The following is a 21,185-nucleotide window of genomic DNA, read 5'->3' as shown; positions in this document are numbered from 1 at the left end:
ATGGAATGGCTGCCCGAGAGTGACGAGAACCAAGTGTTTTTTCCTAAATACTGAGCAGAAGATGTCCAGAGTGCAGGAGTAGTGAATGACTATTGGTTCCTTTGTAGTTTAATGGGCCATTATAGTCACAGTCCTTGGGACAGGGACAAATAGAATAACATGAAATGAGGTACTCTGGGATTAATTATCTGAATTGCTTCTTGGCAGTGCGGGGTCTGGAACTTAGATTAGTAGAGTGGGCCCAGGGATTTGGCCTGGACGTGGGAATGGTGTGGCCAGCATGGGCAGCCATGAACAACCTCTACTCAGCGGTAAGAGTGAAGGCATTTCAGGAAAGACAAGCTGTGGGATGGATGGCAGAGAGCCCCAAAGCACCCGAGGCTGGGACTCACAAGGGAATCTGCCAGTGGGGTGAGCAGGCTGTAATGGATCTTGGAGACTTCACCTCCTGACATAAAGCTGGGGAGGAAACCGTCTCTTCTTCCAGCACGAGGGCTTTGGCTCCTGATTGGGAGTTAGCTGTCTGTGTAAGACCTTACGAATGCTCTTCGGCAATCATAAATGCCTGATTTTATATATATTTCTCCTTATAATGTCTATATTATGCCTGTGATAAAGAGATGAGGAAACTAAGCTTATACCACAGTTAATAAGGAAATAATTTTTTCTTTTTCCCCCTTTTTATTGCATTTAATGGGGACAAGGAAAGGATTTGAACAGATTTGAAATCTGATGTGTCTCATTTCAAAGTCCAGTTCTTATCTTAACCTGAGTACCATATTGATCATTTCCCTCAAATGAAAATAAGACACAAACAGAAACAAAAATTCTGCTTTCCTGCCTATGTGTAAAAGCTATTATTTCAGTATCTTAAAAAAAAGACAAAGAAAAAAGTATGGTATTTTTTTCTCCTAAATGTATATGCAAATGATGACCAACAAATCTAATTTTATACAACATAAATAGATATGAATATATTTAGAATGTTTTTAATAAAATAATTGAGAGTGGAAGAAGTTTGGACAATGATTGAGAGGTCCTGATGTGCTAAATATTCTATGAACAACAAATAAATAAGTTGATATAAAAGAAAAGAGTTAAGAGTAATAAAATATTTTTGTCTTACAACTCTCTCCAATCAATACCCAAAGACAAGTAACCTCTTAAAAATTGCATGTTTCTAATATACTGTTCCATTCCTATCATGCTTGGAAGTACATGACATTCAGCACTTTTTATACACCAAAGGGATAGATAAAATTAGGGATGAGAACCTAAATGAAAAGCCTTCTCTTAATCAATACTCTGTCCTTCTGGAACCAAAAAAGAGTGTCTCCTTGTTTCTTTCTTGACAACAACATAAAGTAAAATAAGCACTCATTAGAACCTGAAATTGTATTATGTTTTTCACAGCTTGATTAACTGTCAATTGACTGCAAGGAGAACAACCTAAGCAATTAACTAATTAAGTTACTGGAATAGCATTAACATACTCAGAAATGACCACTATTAAAGTGGTGTGCATAATATGGTTCTAGTTTATTACACAACATACAGAGAGCAAATGTAAATCATTACAAATAGCGTACTATGATTTATCCTTATTTTTCCATTGAACACATATTTTTGTTTATAACTATGCCTTTACAATTTAAATGGTATCATTTGGGCAATTCATTTCTTAAAATTTATTTTTAACTAGTGTGGAGCTATGTACACATCAAGATGGAGTATACTTTTCTGGAGACATTGAGGAGGTCGTGGTGCTATTAAACCTAACTTCCATTCATGCAGTGTCTGTCTGTTTGTCAATAAGGTCATGTCTGTTCTCCACAGTGAGGGCAAGAAGGGAAATCCCTAGGCTGATATGAATACTGTGAGGTGCAATATAAATCTACACCTCCTGATCTTTTGTTAATGAGTCTGGGGCAGAATGATGGGATTTAGAAGATCCAGGAAGTTCTCTGTATCCTGTGATCTCTGTCCTTGAAACTTATTCAGCCGAGGCCAAAAAACAAAGAGCACCCATGAATTTTGTCTAAGGTTAATGTATTAGAATAGAAGAAAATGAAATAAAGGGAGCCCTGTATTTAAAAAAAATTTACATTAGTTTTACAGAGGACACATTCATTTATTCAACAAATGTTTTAGAATAACATTCTGGAAGAGAGCATTGTCAATAGCAAGGCAGAAATATTTGTGAATAGACAGGAGAGGGTCAGCATTCATGAAACTGTTAGGGCCAGAATTTATAAAAATTCTTATTTACTTATATACTACTTATATTTCTAAGTGTTATGATGAAGTATTTGTAGGGTGATAGAAATACATAACAATAAGACAAAGTGCCTATTTTAACCCATAAGCTCCCCCTGAATGAGCAAGTTTATTATACTCATTGTACAAAATAAATAGAACCTTGGGAGGGTGAACTGACTTAGCTGTAGGGGTTGATTTGCCTGTGATGTCTCACTGACACTACTCATGCACAGAGAAGGGAGGGATAAAAACCTTTGAAAAAGGGTAAAACAAACGTATAACTAGTCTCCTTTAGCTTGCAGAAGAGATTAAGATCAATAATGACTGGTCCCTACATTTAACTTAGACATAATGAAAAATGATGGAAAATACCTAAACAGAGGACTGGTGGGTTGATAGAAATGTATGCCAAAATACCTGAACTTCAAAACTTTGGTACATTTACACAATGGAATACTATGCAGCATAAAGAAAGAAGGAATTCATACCTTATTAAACAGCATTGATGGAATGGGAGAGCATTATGCTAAGTGAAATAAGCCAGGTGGTGAAAGACAAATTCCATATGATCTCACCTATAAGTGGAACCTAATCAACAAAACAAACAATGAGCAAAATAGAACCAGAGACTTGGAAATAAAGAACAAACTGAGAGTGACCATACAGGAGAGGGGAGGGAGACAAAGAGTAAAAAAAGGGGAAGGGGCAAGTCAAGGAATATGAGTGGAAGACACAAGGAATGGACAATGGGGAGGATTGATGGCGGGAGCTGGGGGGGTGGGGTAGGGGAGAGCAATAGGGAAAAAGGTGGGACAACTGTAATTGAACAACAACAACAAAAATACCTGAACTTTAGCTCTCAGGATCTTGAAATAAGTACTTTGGGTGAAATCATGGCTTCAATCAGACATAATTTAGTGCCAACTGCTTTTTTCAGGGCATCTTTCACGTCCCTATTCCTTAAGCTGTAGATCAGTGGGTTTAACATGGGAATGACAACTGTGTAGAAAACAGAGGCCACTTTGTCTGTGTCCATGGAGTAACTCGAGCTGGGTCGGAAATACATGAACAAGAGTGTCCCATAAAATATAGCCACAGCGGTTAAGTGGGAGGCACAGGTAGAGAAGGCTTTGTGTCTGCCCTTGGCTGATTTCATTCGCAGGATGGTAGTTATGATGTAGCTGTAGGAGAGGAGGACAGTGACGATGCTGGTCCCCAGAACACAGCTACTGTAAGTGAACATCACTATCTCATTGATGGTGGTGTCAGAGGTGGAGAGGGCTAGTAACGGTGGGATGTCACAGAAAAAGTGATTGATGACATTGGAATTACAGAATGACAATTGAATTGTGTAATAGGTAAAGACTGAAGAATACAACAAACTTTGGATGTACACAATGGCCACTAGCTGGGCACAGACTTTTCTGGACATGGTTGTTGTATAAAGCAGTGGATTACAAATGGCTACGTAGCGGTCATACGCCATGACAGACAGCATGACACATTCCACATCTGCAAAGACACCAAAAGCAAACATCTGAACAGCACATAAATGATATGCAATCCTCTTTTGCTCAGATAAGAAATCAGCCAGCATCTTGGGAGAGACAGCGGAGGAGTAGCAGATATCACTGAAAGACAGATTGCTCAGGAAGTAATACATGGGCGTGTGGAGTCGGGGGTCCACGTTGATCAGCAGGATCATCCCTAGATTGGCGATCACCGTGATGCCATAAACCAGCAGGAAGAGCGCGAAGAGCCCCTGCTGCACATCCTGTCTGCCAGAGAGTCCTAAGAGAATGAAGTCCGCAAACACAGTGCAGTTCTCAAGGGCCATCACTCAGGCCTGGAGGTCCCGGGTTGTGGAGGAAGAAAATGCAAGTGGAAGGAAAATCATCTTACTGTCTTAGCAGTTAAAGTGCTGGTTCTTTCTTTTTGTCAGTAATTGGAGAAAGAAGTAAACAGTGCTAGGACTCCATATGGAAACCTGACTCCTTGGAAATACCTGCTATATAATGTAAATCAATAAGTGATAATGATAATATCTCTTACATTTACATAGCATTATACTGAGTTTCTGGCACACTTTTACATCAAATCCTGATATTTCCATAGCAAATGATTTAGTATTTAAGATAATTTTTGTTACTCCTTTCTTTTAGATTAAGAAATTGATGTTTTTACAGTTGAGGCAATAGTTCTTAAATTAATTGGTTCAGTCACCCACATCTTCTGATAGGATTGTTGTGGTTTTCCAATATTGTGGAGACTGTGTTATATTTGTAATTGAGAAACATAGCTAGGTGATAGGTATGAATAATGAATATATTGTCTTATATTCCCTTTATTTTTACAGTTGTGGAGTCGGCAGAGACCTGGTGGGTATCTGGACCCCCCTACATCCCTATTAACCCCTCAGGTGCTTTCCAGTCTCAGTAAACAAGGGTAGAGAGAGTTTGTGACCCAGGGCCCGCTGGCGCAGGAGGTGGTGGCTGCCGGAGAGGAGGCTGGCAGGGTCCTGAGCGCGACACGTTAGGCTGGAATGGCCTGGGCTCCCCATGCTCCCTCTGGCAGCTGTTGTTGTTCAGCAGAGCTTCGGAGCAATGTTTGGGACCTGACTCTGGGCATGCTGGTAGCTAGGGTGACAGAAAGAGAGGGTGATGTATTTCCCTGTGAGTCACTGTCCTCTAATCAACTGGCATCCACACGATGTATCACCAACAGAACAGATATGTCAGACACACGATAAAAGTCCTCATCTGTCCACAGACCAGTAACTTCAGAGAGAAATCATGTTTTCCCCACAATTGAAATTTTGCTATTGTTTTCTTTTTCTGCATGGTTTTTAATTATGGGTGTCCCTATTTCCCTCCCCCGCATTGCTCTCCCCTTCTCTACTGTCTCCCCACCTTCCACTTTCATTCTTCCCCTGTGTTGTCTTTGTACATGGGTTCTTTATACATGTTTCCTGACTTGACCCTTAGCCTTATTTCCCTGGTTATTCTCCTTTTTCCTCCCCCATCCCCACTGGTCATTGTTGTTTGTTCTTTATTTCCAAGTCCTGGTTCTATTTTGCTCATTTGTTTGTTTTGTTGATTATGTTCCACTTATAGGTGAGATCATATGATATTTGTCTTTCTCCCTTTGGCTTATTTCACTTAGCATAATACTCTCCAATTCCATCAATGCTCTTTAGTAGAGTATGAGTTCCTTCTTTCTTTCTGCTGTGTAGTATTCTGTTGCATTAATGTACCACATCATTAACTGAAGGGCACTGGGGCTCTTTCCCATATTTGGCTATTGTAAATAATGATGCTGTGAACATCAGGATACATAGGTTGTTTTGAGTTGGTGTTTCAGAATTCTTAGGGCATAATCCCAGCAATGGTATTGCTGGGTCAAAATGCAGTTCCATTTTCAGTTTTCAGAGAAAATTGCTTATTGTTTTTTTGACCCCTATTTTTCTTGAGTAGCTCTGAAATCTGCCTGTCTTTATAAGAATTGGTCTTTGGGAGGCCAACTGAGTTCTTTCTGCCAGTTATAATTTGACCAATGAACATGTTATATATGTCACATATGATCCCTTCTGTGAGAATACAATGACCATGAAGTTCAAGTTAGAGGAACAGAAAAAGAAAATCTGAGTAAAGACCTAGTGATCCATGTGCAATCCTTCAAACACTTGGCATAAAGTAATTTCTATATCTATCCTTAATATACACATCTTTAAAAAAATGCTTTCCATAAAAAAGGAAATATTTCTTTTAAAAATATATAAAGTACAGGTAAGAGATTAAAAATAAGAAATCCCACCACCTCCACAATCCATTATTGCAGTTCATTGCATTTTCTGCCTTTATGTATATGTCTTTAAATTTAGATGGATAAAAGTAATTAAAATAAAAGTTTCTATAGTATTTCACACTTCTTAAAGAGTTATCGCATACTTTCCGTCCAATAAAGGTAAATATTAGAGAAATCTAAGGCAGAAAGGAAAGCAGCAGGCCCCGGTACCTGTCCCAGAGCGCTGGCGCCTGCATCCCATCCAGTCTGTCTGCGGAGGCTCCGCGCTGTCTCCGGACTCAGCTGGGTTATAGCCCCAACTTCGTGTCTGGTCACTGGGCGCTGCACACGCTGTGGCAGGAAAAAGTGACAGATGTAATGATATGTTTTGTCACGTGTTATTGTCTACAGACAGGGTGAATGGGAAAGAAATACAGACTTAAAAGCATGTTAGGTGTTTTAAAGGCCACAGAAGTGATTTTCCACGAGGTAAACACAAGGAAGTGCTGTACCTGTGGGACCGAAGAGCTTTACGACCATTGTCTTGTCTCTCGTGTATTTGTGGAGGAGGCAGAGTCACCCTGGGCCCCTTCCCCCGACTCCTCCCCATACTCGTTTGCCCCTCAGGTGCCCCCTGCCTCCAGGGGTGCAGGTTACCTCAGGCTCCACTCCCTTCCAGCAGGAACCAAGAGTCATCGTCATAAACATGGAAGCCCCTGTAGTCCACCTCCCACTCCCCATTAAATCCAGAGTTGGATCGCAATACATTGTTGAAGATTAGATAATTTACATCATTCCCAAAGGTTTTATGTTCTTTAAAAAAAAGTCATGTTTATTCTATTACAATTGTTTCAATTATCCCCCTTTGTCTTCCTCTACCCATCCCTCCCACTCCGCTCCCACAGTCAATTCTCACTCTGTTGTCCATGTCCATGGGTCACTCATACATTTTCTTTTTCTAGTCCCTTCCTCTTCGTTCCACCATTGTCTTCCTTCCCCATCCCCTCTGGTCACTTTCAGTCTGCTCCATGTTCCATGCCTGTGGTTTATTTTGTTCGTTAGTTTATTCTGTTGAATAGATTCCACTTATAGGTGAGATCATATGGTATTTGTCTTTCATTGACTGGCTTATTTCACTTAGCATAATGTTCTTCAGTTCCATCCATGTTGTTACCAAAGGTAGAAGTTCCTTCTTTCTTTATTTTTTAAATGCAGATTACTTTTATTTATTTATTTTTTAAATGTCAAAATCCATTATAAAATATTAAAAAATTAAAATCTATTATAAAGTTTCAGCGATTACCATGACACTAGCACAGAATAATCAAGAAAATCAATGAAGAAAAATGAGCATTCTGGAAACAAACATATATATCCGTCTAACAATGTAATATACGATTAACAGTGTAATATATGATTAAATTGATATTTCAAATCAATGGGGAAAATAAGGCTTATTCAACAAATAAAGTGCATAGACCACTATTACTTGAAACAAATGTAGAGGCCTCTTACACTCATTATACAAAAATCATTCAGGTGAGTTAAAAATCAATATGTAAAATCTAAGGAGTTTTAGGAGAAGATACAAAATAATATTTTTCTTACCCTGAATTAAAATATTCAAACCCAGAAGCTATAAAGTAAAATATTGACAATATGACTATATGAAACATTTAAGACTATAAATAATAGGCATATAAAAAAAGTTAAAGAACAAGTAATAGAATGGGAAAGTATTTGTAACACCTCTAAAAAAAGGTTAATGGTTTTTATTTTTACTAAATGTTTGTAGAATTTTTTCCCAAAGGTTTTATGTTCTAATAGAATGGCTTTCTTTAACTACAGGTTGAAGGGGAAGATTTCCAATAGAATTTAGGACTTCAGAGCAAGCAGGAGAAAAAAAATTCTGTATCTACTTTGCTTTCCTGATATCACAGGTGCCCCCAAACACAATACAGCATCGATAAGTGTCTACTTATAACCCCCTTCTTCCAGACAGTGGTGGTTTGGCCCTGAGGTATGGCTCATTCTCACATGGGTGGAGCGCATGACACATGACAATACTCCCAAGGAAAACCAGGCTTAGTAAAGGCTTCCTGTTGCAGGAAACAAGAAAAGCAGGGACGGAGGGCTGCTAAAAACATCTCTGATATATAAACAAGGTAGTACTTTCTGGTAACAAAAGTCAATCGTTTAATGGAATAGTTTATGCAAGTTGCACGCTTTGTTAATTTTACAAAAATATTTTGAAAACGTGTGTAGAGGAAACCGTAAGAGACTTAAAACAGTAATGAAATCCTGCAGTTGCATATAATCTGATAGTAAATAGCCATTGTTTTTAGAAAATCTTTAAAAGATATGCATGTGTATGTTTTTTAAAAAATGCATTTTTAAAAATTAAAAGATAACATGTGTCTGCTTCCAAACCCTGAGCAAAAATCAGAACACAAGCCCTTCACAGACTGCCTCTGGACCTTAACAAAACTGATACCAATATAGTACATAGTTGTGCATGTTTTTATAAAGCACACAGTATTAAAATTGTTCTGTTTTTATCCTATCATGTTTGTATTCTTTCATTCAATATTATGTATGTGAAATTCCTCCAAGCCATCGCATGTGATGATAATGTATCCATTCTCTTTGCTGTGTAGTATTCAAAGAAACAATCATACTACATGTTTCAGTTGTCTTTTGGGAGAGTGATGTGCTAGCTAGTTGCTACTTTTATGCTTTTAGGGTTGACACCCATCTTCGCTTAGGCTTTAGTCTAGTTCAGTTGTACTCCTGTTGGTGTTCAAACAGTACATAGCTCATAGGTAAAACATTCAAAGCCATGTGTTAAAATGGAGATGTTGTTACTACAAGAAACATCTCCTACTGTTTTTCTACCCTATTGTATCTCAGAATCCCAGAAACAATACCTCCCTAGATAACAGAGCAGTGTCATTGTGCTCATGGGGTTTCCCTAGCAATCTGAAATGTTTTCCCTCTAAGGCATTATATAAGGGCACCTAAGTATTGACTGACTTCTGGCTTGGGTAATTAAATGTTGTAGCCAACATTTAAGACTGTCCTTGCAATCTTATGATTGCTTCTTGTGTGATCCTTCAAATTCATGTCTTTGTTCCTGTTTACTAACTAAGCCACGTCGAGAGATTTGATCAACAAAGTGGAGCAGAGGCATGTGAAACTGTCAAGCATTTGAGAAATGTTTGCTTTAATTACTTTCCAAAAAATTTATCTGTATCTTTTTAACTTATTTTAAATTCCCTTATTTATAAATTCCGTTATTTTAGCATCCACAACCACTTTGTGTTCTTGCATAGAAGATTCAAAAAATGAATTCAAGGCAACTACTAGACCATTGGTGAATTTTTTTTGCCTTATATGTACAAACATTCAATAAAAATTAACTTTTTTGATATCTTTCTTTCAGGAGCGAGGCTGGTTCTTGGGTAAAGAAACAAAATGCACAGCCTGAACCTCGGAGTGTTTAAAAGCCCACTTTGATGGTAATGATTTAGGAGACAGAGTTGTAGGTTCAACAGTGTTCTACGGCAAAGGCGGTGTATGAACCAAGCTGAGAGCTCGCTGGGGGGAGGGAGAGCCCCTGGAGGCAGGAAATGGATTGGGAATTGCAGTGCAGGGATTGACTCGTGCGACAAGTCCCCTGTTCTTTTTATACCTTAGTCACACTGGTCTTCATTAAGCTTTGAAATCCCAGAGAAAACATGGTTTTGTCCAACTTGAGGCCCCTCTACTAGCTGATCCATCTGTCTAGAGTGCTTCTCTAACTGCCGGAAGCTCTCAGGTAATTCCCACTTATTGTTTAGATCTCAGTTAATTGTTTATACCAGGGAGAACAATTTATCTTCCTTCCTTATACTTGATCAATGTGCTTTGGGTGTATAGTGTCCAGTCTTTTCACATATGGCATAATCATAGTTTATTATAAATAGTTTGAATGATCACATATAAAAATTTGTCCCTTACACTAGATGATGAGCTTCTTCAGTATAAAAGCTGCTCGAGCTGCTGTGAAATTAAAAGCACATAGAAGTGCAACAGACACTTTGTAAACTCAATAACTTTAGAAAATAATTAAATGCACAAATAAAAGATAGATGCAATAAAAACATGGTAACTGAAAGTCCACAGCATTTCTAAAAATAAGGAGTATCTCATATATATTCAAGACATTAAAGAAACCATGGAGTATTAGCAAATGACACATTTTGGAATAGCTGAAACATAGTTTAAGTAGTTATTGGATCATACAAATAAATTTTAAAGAATATAGTGTATGTACAATTATATATACATGATTATATATCATATACATAACATATAACTTTTCAATGGAACCACTTTTTGTTTCCAAGTTTTTCCAGATCCCCTTTCATATCCTTTGTATAGGCTATGAGTCAGAGGGTTTAACATGGGAATCACAAAGGTGTAAACAATGAGCTCATTTTGTCTTGATCTATGGGGTAGGAAGAACTTGGCCTGAACTACACGAAGAGCAGAGTAGTTCCTCTGGGAAACTGCCAACACAGAATTTAAGGGGGAGGTGCAGATGGATTAAGGTTTGAACTTCCCCTCAGTGCAGTTGATCTTCATCACTGATAGGATGACATAACAATTACACACAAAAAGTCCTGATAGACTCATCAGTTTAGTGAAGTCCAAAATTGAATATCAGCAACTCATTGACCTGAGAATATGAGCCAAATTAAGAGAAGGTGAGGTGGGCCATCACAGAAGAATTGGTTAACTTTGTTTGAGCCACAGAAACAAAAAGCAGGATATTAATATTGTATTATTGAAGCGTCCCTAACTCCCTTCATGTGTTCCCCAGCCATGAGCAGGGAGCACACTCTGCTGGACATGGGGAACGTATAGAGGAAGGGGTTGCTAATGGCCTTGTGCCCATGAAAAGCCATCATCGCCAGCTATGGACACTGAGACTCTGCCTAGGAGCAGAAGATCAAGAATTGCAGTGAGTAGTCACAGAAGGAAATTGACTTCTTGGCAATGAAGCCTGCCTGTGTCCTGGGTCCAGTTACTGTGGTGAGCAGAGGTCACTGAAAGAGCGGCGGCTGAGAAAAAAATACATTGGCAGGTGTACCCAGAACGAGGGCAAAAGAAAAAGAAGTATTACTAGCATCTCAGAAACTTTACCCACATTTATCACAAATTGTTGTCCAATATGATAGATGATTTTGTACATTTCTGAGGTATACAGTAGTCAAACCATATAATTTTTTACACATCTACTTGTTCTGACTTGTTCACTCAATATTATGTGTGTAAAATTTCTCTATGCTATTGCATTTGCAAGAAGTTTGTTCATCTTCATTGCTGTGTAGTTTCCCAATATACAGACTCATCATGAAGTAATTTACTGAATTGAGACCATGTGTCAATGAACTATAGCGCGTCAAGTGTTATTGAAGCTTGGACACACCATTTATTTAAATATTGCTGATGGCTGCTTTTATGAAACAAAGGAAACTCTCAGTGCTTATAAAAACATTTTATGGCCCACCAATCTTAAAAATGTACATTAATTAACACGTTAAGGAAAGGTTTGTCAACCCCTGATCCAAAGTGTTGAAAAAAATTGAGTTGTGTTCAGTTTACACTATTGTAAATAATTCAATGGTGAATAATTTGTACATGGCTTTGGGTAAGAGTATTCATTCATTTCTCCTGGGTATAATTCTAAGAACATTATTGGAGTCACTTGCTATATATATAGTTTACTTCTCTGAATTGCTTGAAATGGCTTAGGCAGTCTTCTCTGCATTCTGACAGCTAATCATGTAGCAATCGATGATGCAGGTAATATATTCTTCCCAGTTCACAGCTAAGTTAACTGAGGCTTAGAACAACTAAGTAAGTTGTTGAATGTGCCACTCAATAGCTGGGTACAGACCTGGCGTATGAGTCAAGGGAATCTGGCTTCTTCCCTCATCCAGTAATCTACCCTTGTCAATGGATAATCAGTACCTGATCACACACAGAAGCACACACATGCTTTTCTGAGGTATTTACTTTATCCTTTAAGACAACCAGCTGCAATCCAGTGTAGCATTAACTTCAAGCAGCAACATTAAACCTTGTAAATGTTTTCTTATATGTTGGAGTTATAAACTGCAATTGAATGTGTGAAAAACGAATATTTAGTGAAATTCTTTTGAGAGAAGTTGTGTGTGTGGTTGAGGGTGTTGTGGTTCCCAGTTAGAATTTGTAATTAGGGAATTAGATGACTCTTGGAAGGTCATATGTCACACAGAATCTACCTGCAGCCCTGTGGCTTTCTTAGAAGTGTAGTCTCCATATTTGTTTGTCAAGCTATAGATCAGCAGGTTCATCACAATGATGACCGTGGTGTAGAATGGAGATAAATTTGTGAATAACGGGAAAAGAATCCCCTCATGGGTGGCCACAGAATTCATTTGAGAGGCCCATGTAGAGAAGATTTCCTCCTCCCACAGGAAAAGCATACTGTAAGACCAAGAAAAGGGTCAAAAATAGGAGATGAAGATTTGATGAAACATGCATTTCCATCAGCTGCCCTTTGTGAGGAGAAGCCACTCATTAATTGATGTGCCTGTGCTCGCTAGCTTAAACAGGGGAGGGCATCACGGGAAAAAATGACTAATAACATTTTTATCCCAGTACTTCAGAGTAAATGCAAAGGGTGTGTGAACCAAGGAGCTGTGGTTGTCTCCAATGTATGACAAGACACCAGCTTTCTAAAGTAACTGTATTTGGAAATGATCAGTATGCCCAAGTGGCATAGTTGGGGGTGGTATATTCTGGTCTTCTTGAATTGTTTAATTTTGAATTATCTTGATACCCAAATATTGTATTTTGCCTATGTGTGTGTATACACACACACACACACACACACACTCATATTTATGTATTGTAAAAATATCACTCTATCTAATCTACATAGGTATACATATGTTTTCTATATTCTCACAGTGCCTCATACAATTTCCATGAGTAATGACTCAGTAAAAGTGTATTTTAAATTTTTCCTTTGTTAAGTTGGTGGATATTCAACAAAGTGTAGAAAAATCAGCTATAGAAAGCTGATTCTGCTAATGTAGTTCATACGTGTAGGATGATTTTTTTATTGTATTTTTTCATTACCATTTATCACCCTTATACCCTTGCCTCCTTCCACCATCCCTTTAAAAATGATCTTTGATAAAAATATATGTTTTTGGATAATGCTTTGAAACATACAATGTTCTACTATACTGTTGCTCATAGGATTCAGATGGAAACTAGAGCAGAGAGATAGGTGAACTAGCCAAATGTGAGAATGTTCAGAGATGAATGCTCTTTACTTAGAGCATGATTGATGTGTAGGCCTTCACAGATCCGTTACCTTAGTGTCCACAACAACCATTTCCTTGCTCTCTGAAGAGTGATGAAATATGTATTGCCAAGCCTCACCCTGAAATTTGTTGTTTTAGTAACATCTAATAAAAGCTAAAATGTTATCTAACATTTCATTTTTGTATATATTTGTCTGCTTTCTCATTCTGTGTCACTGTGTTACCCATGCAGGTGCTTTGGGTCATAGACATGAAATGCTCAGTCCTTGGGCGAGGAATGCTCGCAGTCTCACATAGGAGATTGTGATACAATAACGGAATGATCTCAACACAATGCTTGAAGGAGAGAGTTGTCTGTGATTTAAAAATGGGACATTTAAGCAGAGCTGAGAAGGGTGTTGTTTCACTCTTACGATATTTGACGTACATACACTAAGCACACTTCATTTTAACTTTTAAATTATTAATTAACTTTTAACTTTTATTTTTTAAAATAATTATTTAAATAATTATTTAATTATTAATTAAATGTTAACTTTTTATTATTAATTTAAGTGCTAATCACTTCTAAGTGTTATGATAGCAAATTTATAAGATAGTACAAGCACATAGGGAGACACCAAGTTAAGATAAACCACTCGAAATTTATACATGGAGGGAAATGGTAATGTGCCCATATCTCTCTGGGATTTATACCCATGAATAGAGCAGAGCAGTACAAAAGATCCTCTTTGGAAAACTATAAAGTAAACCTTCCTTAGTTTGAAGAGATAAAGATTCATTATGACTATTCTCTACAATCAGTTTAGGCACAAAAGTAGATAACGAAACATTCAGAATTCTATTGGTGAGGCTACAGAAAATGGTGCCTGTCAACATCACTTAAAGAAAACTTTTTGGTCGAACACACTTTTATCCAGAGAATAATTTTTTGCCAATTGCTTTTTTCAAGGCGCCTTTCACATCATTATTCCTTAAGCTGTAGATCAGTGGGTTTAACATGGGGATGACAACTGTGTAGAAAACAGAGGCCACTTTGTCTGTGTCCATGGAATAACTCGAGTTGGGCCGGAAATACATGAACATGAGTGTCCCATAAAATATAGCCACAGCAGTTAAGTGGGAGGCACAGGTAGAAAAGGCTTTGCGTCTGCCCTCGGTCGATTTCATTCTCAGGATTGTAGTAATAATGTAGCTGTAGGAGAGGAGGACAGTGATGATGCTGGACCCCACCAGACAACTACAGGATATGGTCATCGCTATTTCACTGGTGGTTGTGTCTGAGGTGGAGAGAGCTAGTAAGGGTGGGAGGTCACAGAAAAAATGATTGATGACATTGGAATTGCAGAATGATAATCGAATTGCGCAATAGGTAAAGATGGTGGTATCTATAAAACTTGCCATGTAGGCAGCAGCCACGATCTGGATGCACACTCTCCTGGACATGGTTACTGAATACAGAAGTGGATTACAAATGGCTACGTAGCGGTCATACGCCATGACAGACAGCATGACACATTCCACATCTGCAAAGGCACCAAAGGCAAACATCTGAATGACACAAAGATTATATGGGATCTTCTTTTGCTCAGATAAGAAATCAGCCAGCATCTTGGGAGAGACAGCGGAGGAGTAGCAGACATCACACAAAGACAGATTGCTCAGGAAGTAATACATGGGTGTGTGGAGTCGGGGGTCCACGTTGATCAGCAGGATCATCCCTAGATTGGCGATCAGCGTGATGCCATAAACCAGCAGGAAGAGCGCGAAGAGCCCCTGCTGCACATCCTGTCTGCCAGAGAGTCCTAAGAGAATGAAGTCCGCAAACACAGTGCAGTTCTCAAGGGCCATCACTCAGGCCTGGAGATCCCTTGTTGTAGAGGAAGAACATCCAAGTGGAAGGAAAACCTCCTTACTCTCCTGATGGTGAACTTCTGGTTTTTTCAATTTGCCAGTTATTAGAAAAGGAGATAAACAATGCAGATCCTCTTTAAGTAAACTCTCTCTGCAATGTATTTAATGTAATGTGAATTGATAATATGATAATAACACAGCTTACATTTTGATCACACTATATAGATTATGTAGCACACATTGATCTGAATGAACTAATTTTATTTCCATACCAACCAATGTAGTATTTTTCCATCTCCTGGATTGAGAAGTTGGTGTCGTCATAGTCAAGCAAGTAGCTCTTACATTTATTTGGTCAAGATAAGCCCCATCTTATAACAAGGTTGTTTCTGTTCTTGATGTAGTATTAGTGTTGTTATAGTCTGTAATAAAGAGGCATAGTGAACTGAGAGATGCAGGTATCAAATATATTTCTTTGTTTTTCCCAATGATCCAATATTTTAACAGACTCATCTTCAACTTGGTTCTTGATATAACATGTCCCCACTTGCTAATTATCTCCTCGTCCTATCCAGACTTAGTAAACCAGGGACAAAGCTAGCCTGTGACCCATGACTCCCAGAGCAGGGAGGGTTCACTAGAGAAGGAGTTGGAGGGGTCTCCATGAATGATACGTTAGAGAGCGCAAACTGGAATACGCTAGTGTGAACCATGCTCCCACTTACAACTTTGCTCAGGGAAATTATGAAGAAATTTCAGTACTTGATAGCAGGCATCCTGGAAGCACAGGTGACCCAGAGACAAGTATGAATCAATGTATGAGACCTTCTGTTCTAATCTGCTAGAATCCACTCAATCTCTTCACCAGTTGATCAGATGTGCAAGATGCGAGGTAAATGTTTTCTTGTATCCACAGTGCCCAGCCTGAGAAATTAGTGTCTGAACTGTGCCCCATCCCAATCCCCTAGGAACTGTAACATTGCTTTATTGATTTTTTTGATCCCCTTGCTTTTGAGTATCTCTGAAATCTGCTTTCCTTAGGTTAAGTGTGTTGGTCCTTGGAAGTCCAATTAAGTTCTATGTTCTACTGTTATATTTCACACACCAAGTGTATTATATATAATACAATATGTGACATTCTGTCTGTGAATATAGAAGAAAATGAATTGAACTTAGGATAGAAAGAGAAATACATTGGAATAATGATGTAGTCATCCACATACAGGTCTGCAGGTGACCTGGTGAACTCATCTAATTATTTGTGCTTATGAAGACATATTGTTAAAAAAGCAACTTCATTTCAAAATGAAAATATTTGTAAAATATATAAAAATACAGGTAAGAGATTAAAAACAAAAAATTTCGATCCACCGTCATGAAAGATATTCACATTTTATTCTTCCTTGCCATTTGTGAATGTCTTTAAAACAAAGAGAGTGGTAAAAGTAACTAAAAGTCTGTATAATATTTCACACCCCCATTGGCTTCACAACATGCTTTCAGTCAAATAAAGATAAAAAACTAAAGAAATCTAAAATAGAAACTAGAAAACCACGAGAACAACTGTACCTGTCGCAGAGCACCGACTCCTCCGTTGCCCGGAGCCTGTGTGCGGAGGGTTCAGCCCTGTCTCTCAGTGGCCTGCTTATTATGTTACCGGGGCTGTGCTTGGGCCTGGGTGCTGGTCTCTCAGGAATAGGTGACGTGTGTAACAAGGTGTGTCATCATCTGTTACTCCCTACAGGCCGGGCAGTTGAGAAAGGAACATGGACCTTTTTAAAATGTTACTTCTGTCCCTGTCCCCCTTATTGCCTAATATTGTACTTACTTAGCAGAGTAAAATGACCACACTGAGGGTTCTTTACTCCCAGCCCACGAAGCCTTATACAGGCATTTTGTTTTAATTCCATAATTTATAAGAAAACCACTCAGGTTACACACAAAGACTCACATATTCAAATACTGTCTCATCAAACAGGTTAACAAAATAAAGAGTTTTGTTACTCTTTACAGTGTTGTTATACTGTACCAAGATACAGAAAACTGACTATAATCATTGCGCTTAGGGAAAACTATGATGGGATTTTTAATATTTAAACTAAAATTACATCAGAAGAAATATAACTTATATCTAAGCAATTATTGTGAATAATCAATGCAACCATTTCCACATTAATATTTTCATTCTTTGCTAATGGCCTGTAGGTGTATAAAGAATCTTCATGCCCTAAAATTTAGCCATGAGTAAAATTATACATGCATAGTTTATCATAGATAGTTTTTCCTGAAATATAAATGGTAAGAAATGGCCTTAAAAAACATGTACATTTGCATTTAAATAAAGTCAATTTTGGCTTTTTTGCCACAGTGAGATGTTTTATATTGTGCAATAATCACCACATATTTTCATATATTTTATGATATATATATATCCTGAGTTGTTTCTAATAAAGTCATTGTATGCAACAAAGGTTGAAACCCAGAGGTAATAAGTAATCTGGAGTCTTCTATGCATTTTCATTAAATTCATAAAAGTTGCCCAAAAGTTGTTCTTTGAATGTTTGGTAAAATTCACCTGAGAAGCCATCAGGTCCAGGACTTTTTTTAGGGGGGAGGTTTTCATTACTATTTCAATCTTCCTAGTTGAAATCTGTCTGTTCAGAATCCCTGATCCTTCCCAATTCAGTTTTGGAAGATGGTATGTTTCTAGGAATTTATCTATTTGATCGTGATTGTCCAGATGGTTGCCATGGTGTTATTTGTAATATTTCCTCACAATTCTTTGTAGGTCTTCGGCATGGGGAAGAGGGAATCCTCATGCACTGTTGGCGGGAATGCAGATTGGTTCAGACAGGGTGGAAAGCAGTGTGGACATAACTCACAAAATTAAAAATGGTACTGCTTCTTGACCTAACTATTCCAGTTTTGGGAGTTTATGCTTGGAAATGGCACCAAGGGAAACCAGGTTGACTGGTCCCTTGTTCCTGCAAACAGTAGTAGAAATGCTCTTATTTGAATAAGACTTCTTTGCTTTAAAAAAATACAGTAATCATCCAGCTCTCCGAACACCATTTGTTGAAGAGGCTGTTATTGCCCCATTTTATGCTTCTGCCCCCTTTGTCGAATATTAGATGTCCATAGAGACCTGGGCTTATTTCTGGGGTTTCTATTCTGTTCCACTGGTCTATGGGTCTGTTCTTGTGCCAGTACCAGATTGTTTTGAGTATAGTGGCTTTGTAGTAGAGTTTGATGTCCGGTATTGTGATCCCTCCTACTTTGTTTTTCTTTCTCAAAATTCCTGAGGCTATTCGGGGTCATTCATGGTTCCATATAAATGTTTGAAATGTCTGTTCTATTTCTGTGGAATATGTCATTGGTATCTTAATAGGGATTGTGTTGAATCTATAAATTGACGGGTACATGCAAAAAATTGAAATTGGATCATCAGCTGACACCATACACAAAAATAAACTCAAGATGGATGAAAGACTTAAATAGAAGTCACAACACCATAAAAGTCCTAGAAGAGAACATTGGCAGGAATCTCAGATATCTCGTGCATCAATTTTTTCACTGATATGTCTCCTAAAGCAAGGGACATAAAGGAAAGAGTAAACAAGTGGGAGTTCATCAAAATAAGAAGCTTCTGCACGGAGAAAGAAAACATCAGCAAAATGAAAAGGGAGCCAACCCTATGGGAAAATATATTCGCTAATGATACATCATAGAGGTTTGATCTCCAAGATATATAAAGAACTCACTCGACTCCACTCCAAGAAGACAAACGATCCAATCCAAAAACGGGCAAAGGACCTGAGCAGACGCTTATCCGAGGAGGAGATACAGAGGACCCAGAGACATTTGAAAGGATGCTCAGCATCACTAGCCATCAGAGAAATGCAGATCAAAACCACCATGAGGTACTACCTCACACCGGTCAGAACGGCCATCATAAACAGATCCACAAACAACAGGTGCTGGCGAGGCTGTGGAGAAAAGGGAACGCTAGTCCACTGTTGGTGGGAATGCAGACTGGTGCAGCCACTGTGGAAAGCAGTGTGGAATTTCCTCAGAAAGCTGAAAATGGAACTGCCTTTTGATCCAGTGATTCCCCTGCTGGGACTATACCCTAAGAATCCCAAAATGCCAATTCAAAAGAACCTATGCACCCCAATGTTCATAGCAGCCCAGTTTACAATAGCCAAGTGTTGGAAGCAACCTAAACCCATCTGTAGATGATTGGATCAAAAAGTTATGGTACATATACACAATGGAATACTAAGCAGCAGAAAGAAGAAAAGAACTACTAAACTTCATGACAGCATGGATGGAACTGGAGAGCATTATGCTAAGCGAAATAAGCCAGGGGGCGAAAGACAAATACCATATGACCTCACCTCTAAGTGGAACTTAACCAACAATACAAAGATGCAAGGAAAATTAGAGTAGCAACACTGAAAGGAAAAGAAACCAACAGAGACAAGAAGGAAAGAGGGGCGGCGGGGAAAAAAATGGGTAGGGGAAAGTCAAGGAACATATAGCAGGAACTCATGGACAAAACCAAAGGGGAAGAGCTGAGGGAGGGAAGAAGGGAAGGGGCAAGGGAAAGGGGTGGGGAGTAGGCAGAGACAAATGTATTTGAAAAAACAAATTAAAATAAAATTAAAAAATACAGTAATATTGATAACAAATATTCACAGAAATAAATTATAAGAGTTGCTCCATTATTTTACAAGAATATACTGAACTTTATTTTAGACAAGGCAGCACTTTAAGTAAACATTTTACGATAATAAATGTCTGAAGTGTCACAGATCTACTGGTGCAAAATTAGACTTGTTTTTTGGAAATCCTTTTTAATATGTAATGTAGATGGGAACACTTAAGTGATATGTATACAGCTAGCATAATTAAAAAATAAATACTGTTATAACCAGGGCCAAAACCACAAATAGAACACTACTATCATCAACAAAGTCCTCTACTTGAGGTATCCTTTTTTTATAAAAATATTTATTCATTTTTAAAGAGAGAGCAAGAAAGGGAATCGAAGAGGGAGAGAATTATTGATGTGAGAAGGAGAGATCAATTGGTTGCCTCCTGCATGTGCCCCGACTAGGGACTGAACCTGCAACCCAAGCATGTGCCCTGACTGGGAATAGAACTGGCGACATTTCACTTTGTCGACAACACCTAAGTAATTGAGCCACACCGGTCAGGGCACGGAGCTATCCTCTTAAGTCAGTAGTCTCCTCACCCCAAGGAATAACACATTGTTGGTTTTTGTCATGATAAATTAGTTTTATGTTGTTTTGAGCCATACACCAGCAGACACCTAAAGCATGTGCTGCTTTAGTCAGTTACACAGTTGTGCAGATTGATACATTCAGTTGGAAGACATTGATTCCCTTTGTTGTATAGCATTCTTTTTACAACTATATTATTAATTCATTTACTTTAAAATGCAGAGTAGGATGCTGAGTTGTTTTCTCTTGTTATTACTAATAATTTTAGTGGGAACACTCGTAGTACCTTTGGTAGGCATATACGCACATTTACATTCTATTTAAAGCCAGGAGTTGAAAATGTACGTGAGCATGTGCAGAAAATTTAGATTTAGTAAATATCATCATACTGATTTCTACGAAGTCTGCCAATCTACGAATGTCAGAAATGAGACAATACGTACACAGAAAGCATGTATAAACATGATCAATATAGCATTATTTGGGATTTGACAAAAAATATATAGTATGACTATTCATTGGAATACTACACAGCAAAGAGATTAAATACACTATCATCACATAGAAGTGCTTGCAGAAATCATATGCATAATATTGAATGAAAGGATACAGACATGATAGAATAAAAACAGAATGATTTTCATCCTGTCGGCTTTATGAAAACACACAACTATTTACC

At 38.1% G+C, this 21,185-nt stretch overlaps 2 protein-coding genes across 2 annotated transcripts; both read right to left on the bottom strand.

Moving 5' to 3' along the window:
* Window positions 1-3,118: 3,118 nt before the first annotated feature.
* Window positions 3,119-4,096, bottom strand: LOC129081477 (olfactory receptor-like protein OLF2). The gene has a single exon (XM_054587143.1). It carries the CDS (start codon window positions 4,094-4,096, stop codon window positions 3,119-3,121), a length of 978 nt encoding a protein of 325 aa, XP_054443118.1.
* Window positions 4,097-14,318: 10,222 nt separating this feature from the next.
* On the bottom strand, window positions 14,319-15,257 carry LOC129081476 (olfactory receptor 1044-like). The gene has a single exon (XM_054587142.1). It carries the CDS (start codon window positions 15,255-15,257, stop codon window positions 14,319-14,321), a length of 939 nt encoding a protein of 312 aa, XP_054443117.1.
* Between the last annotated feature and the right edge of the window lie 5,928 nt (window positions 15,258-21,185).

Source organism: Pteronotus mesoamericanus, unplaced genomic scaffold, assembly GCF_021234165.1.
Source record: "Pteronotus mesoamericanus isolate MK-2021 breed Mesoamerican mustached bat unplaced genomic scaffold, CSHL_Meso_final scaffold_1066, whole genome shotgun sequence".
In the NCBI taxonomy this organism is placed as follows: Eukaryota; Metazoa; Chordata; class Mammalia; order Chiroptera; family Mormoopidae; genus Pteronotus; species Pteronotus mesoamericanus.
This window is presented reverse-complemented; position numbering and strand designations above follow the sequence as displayed.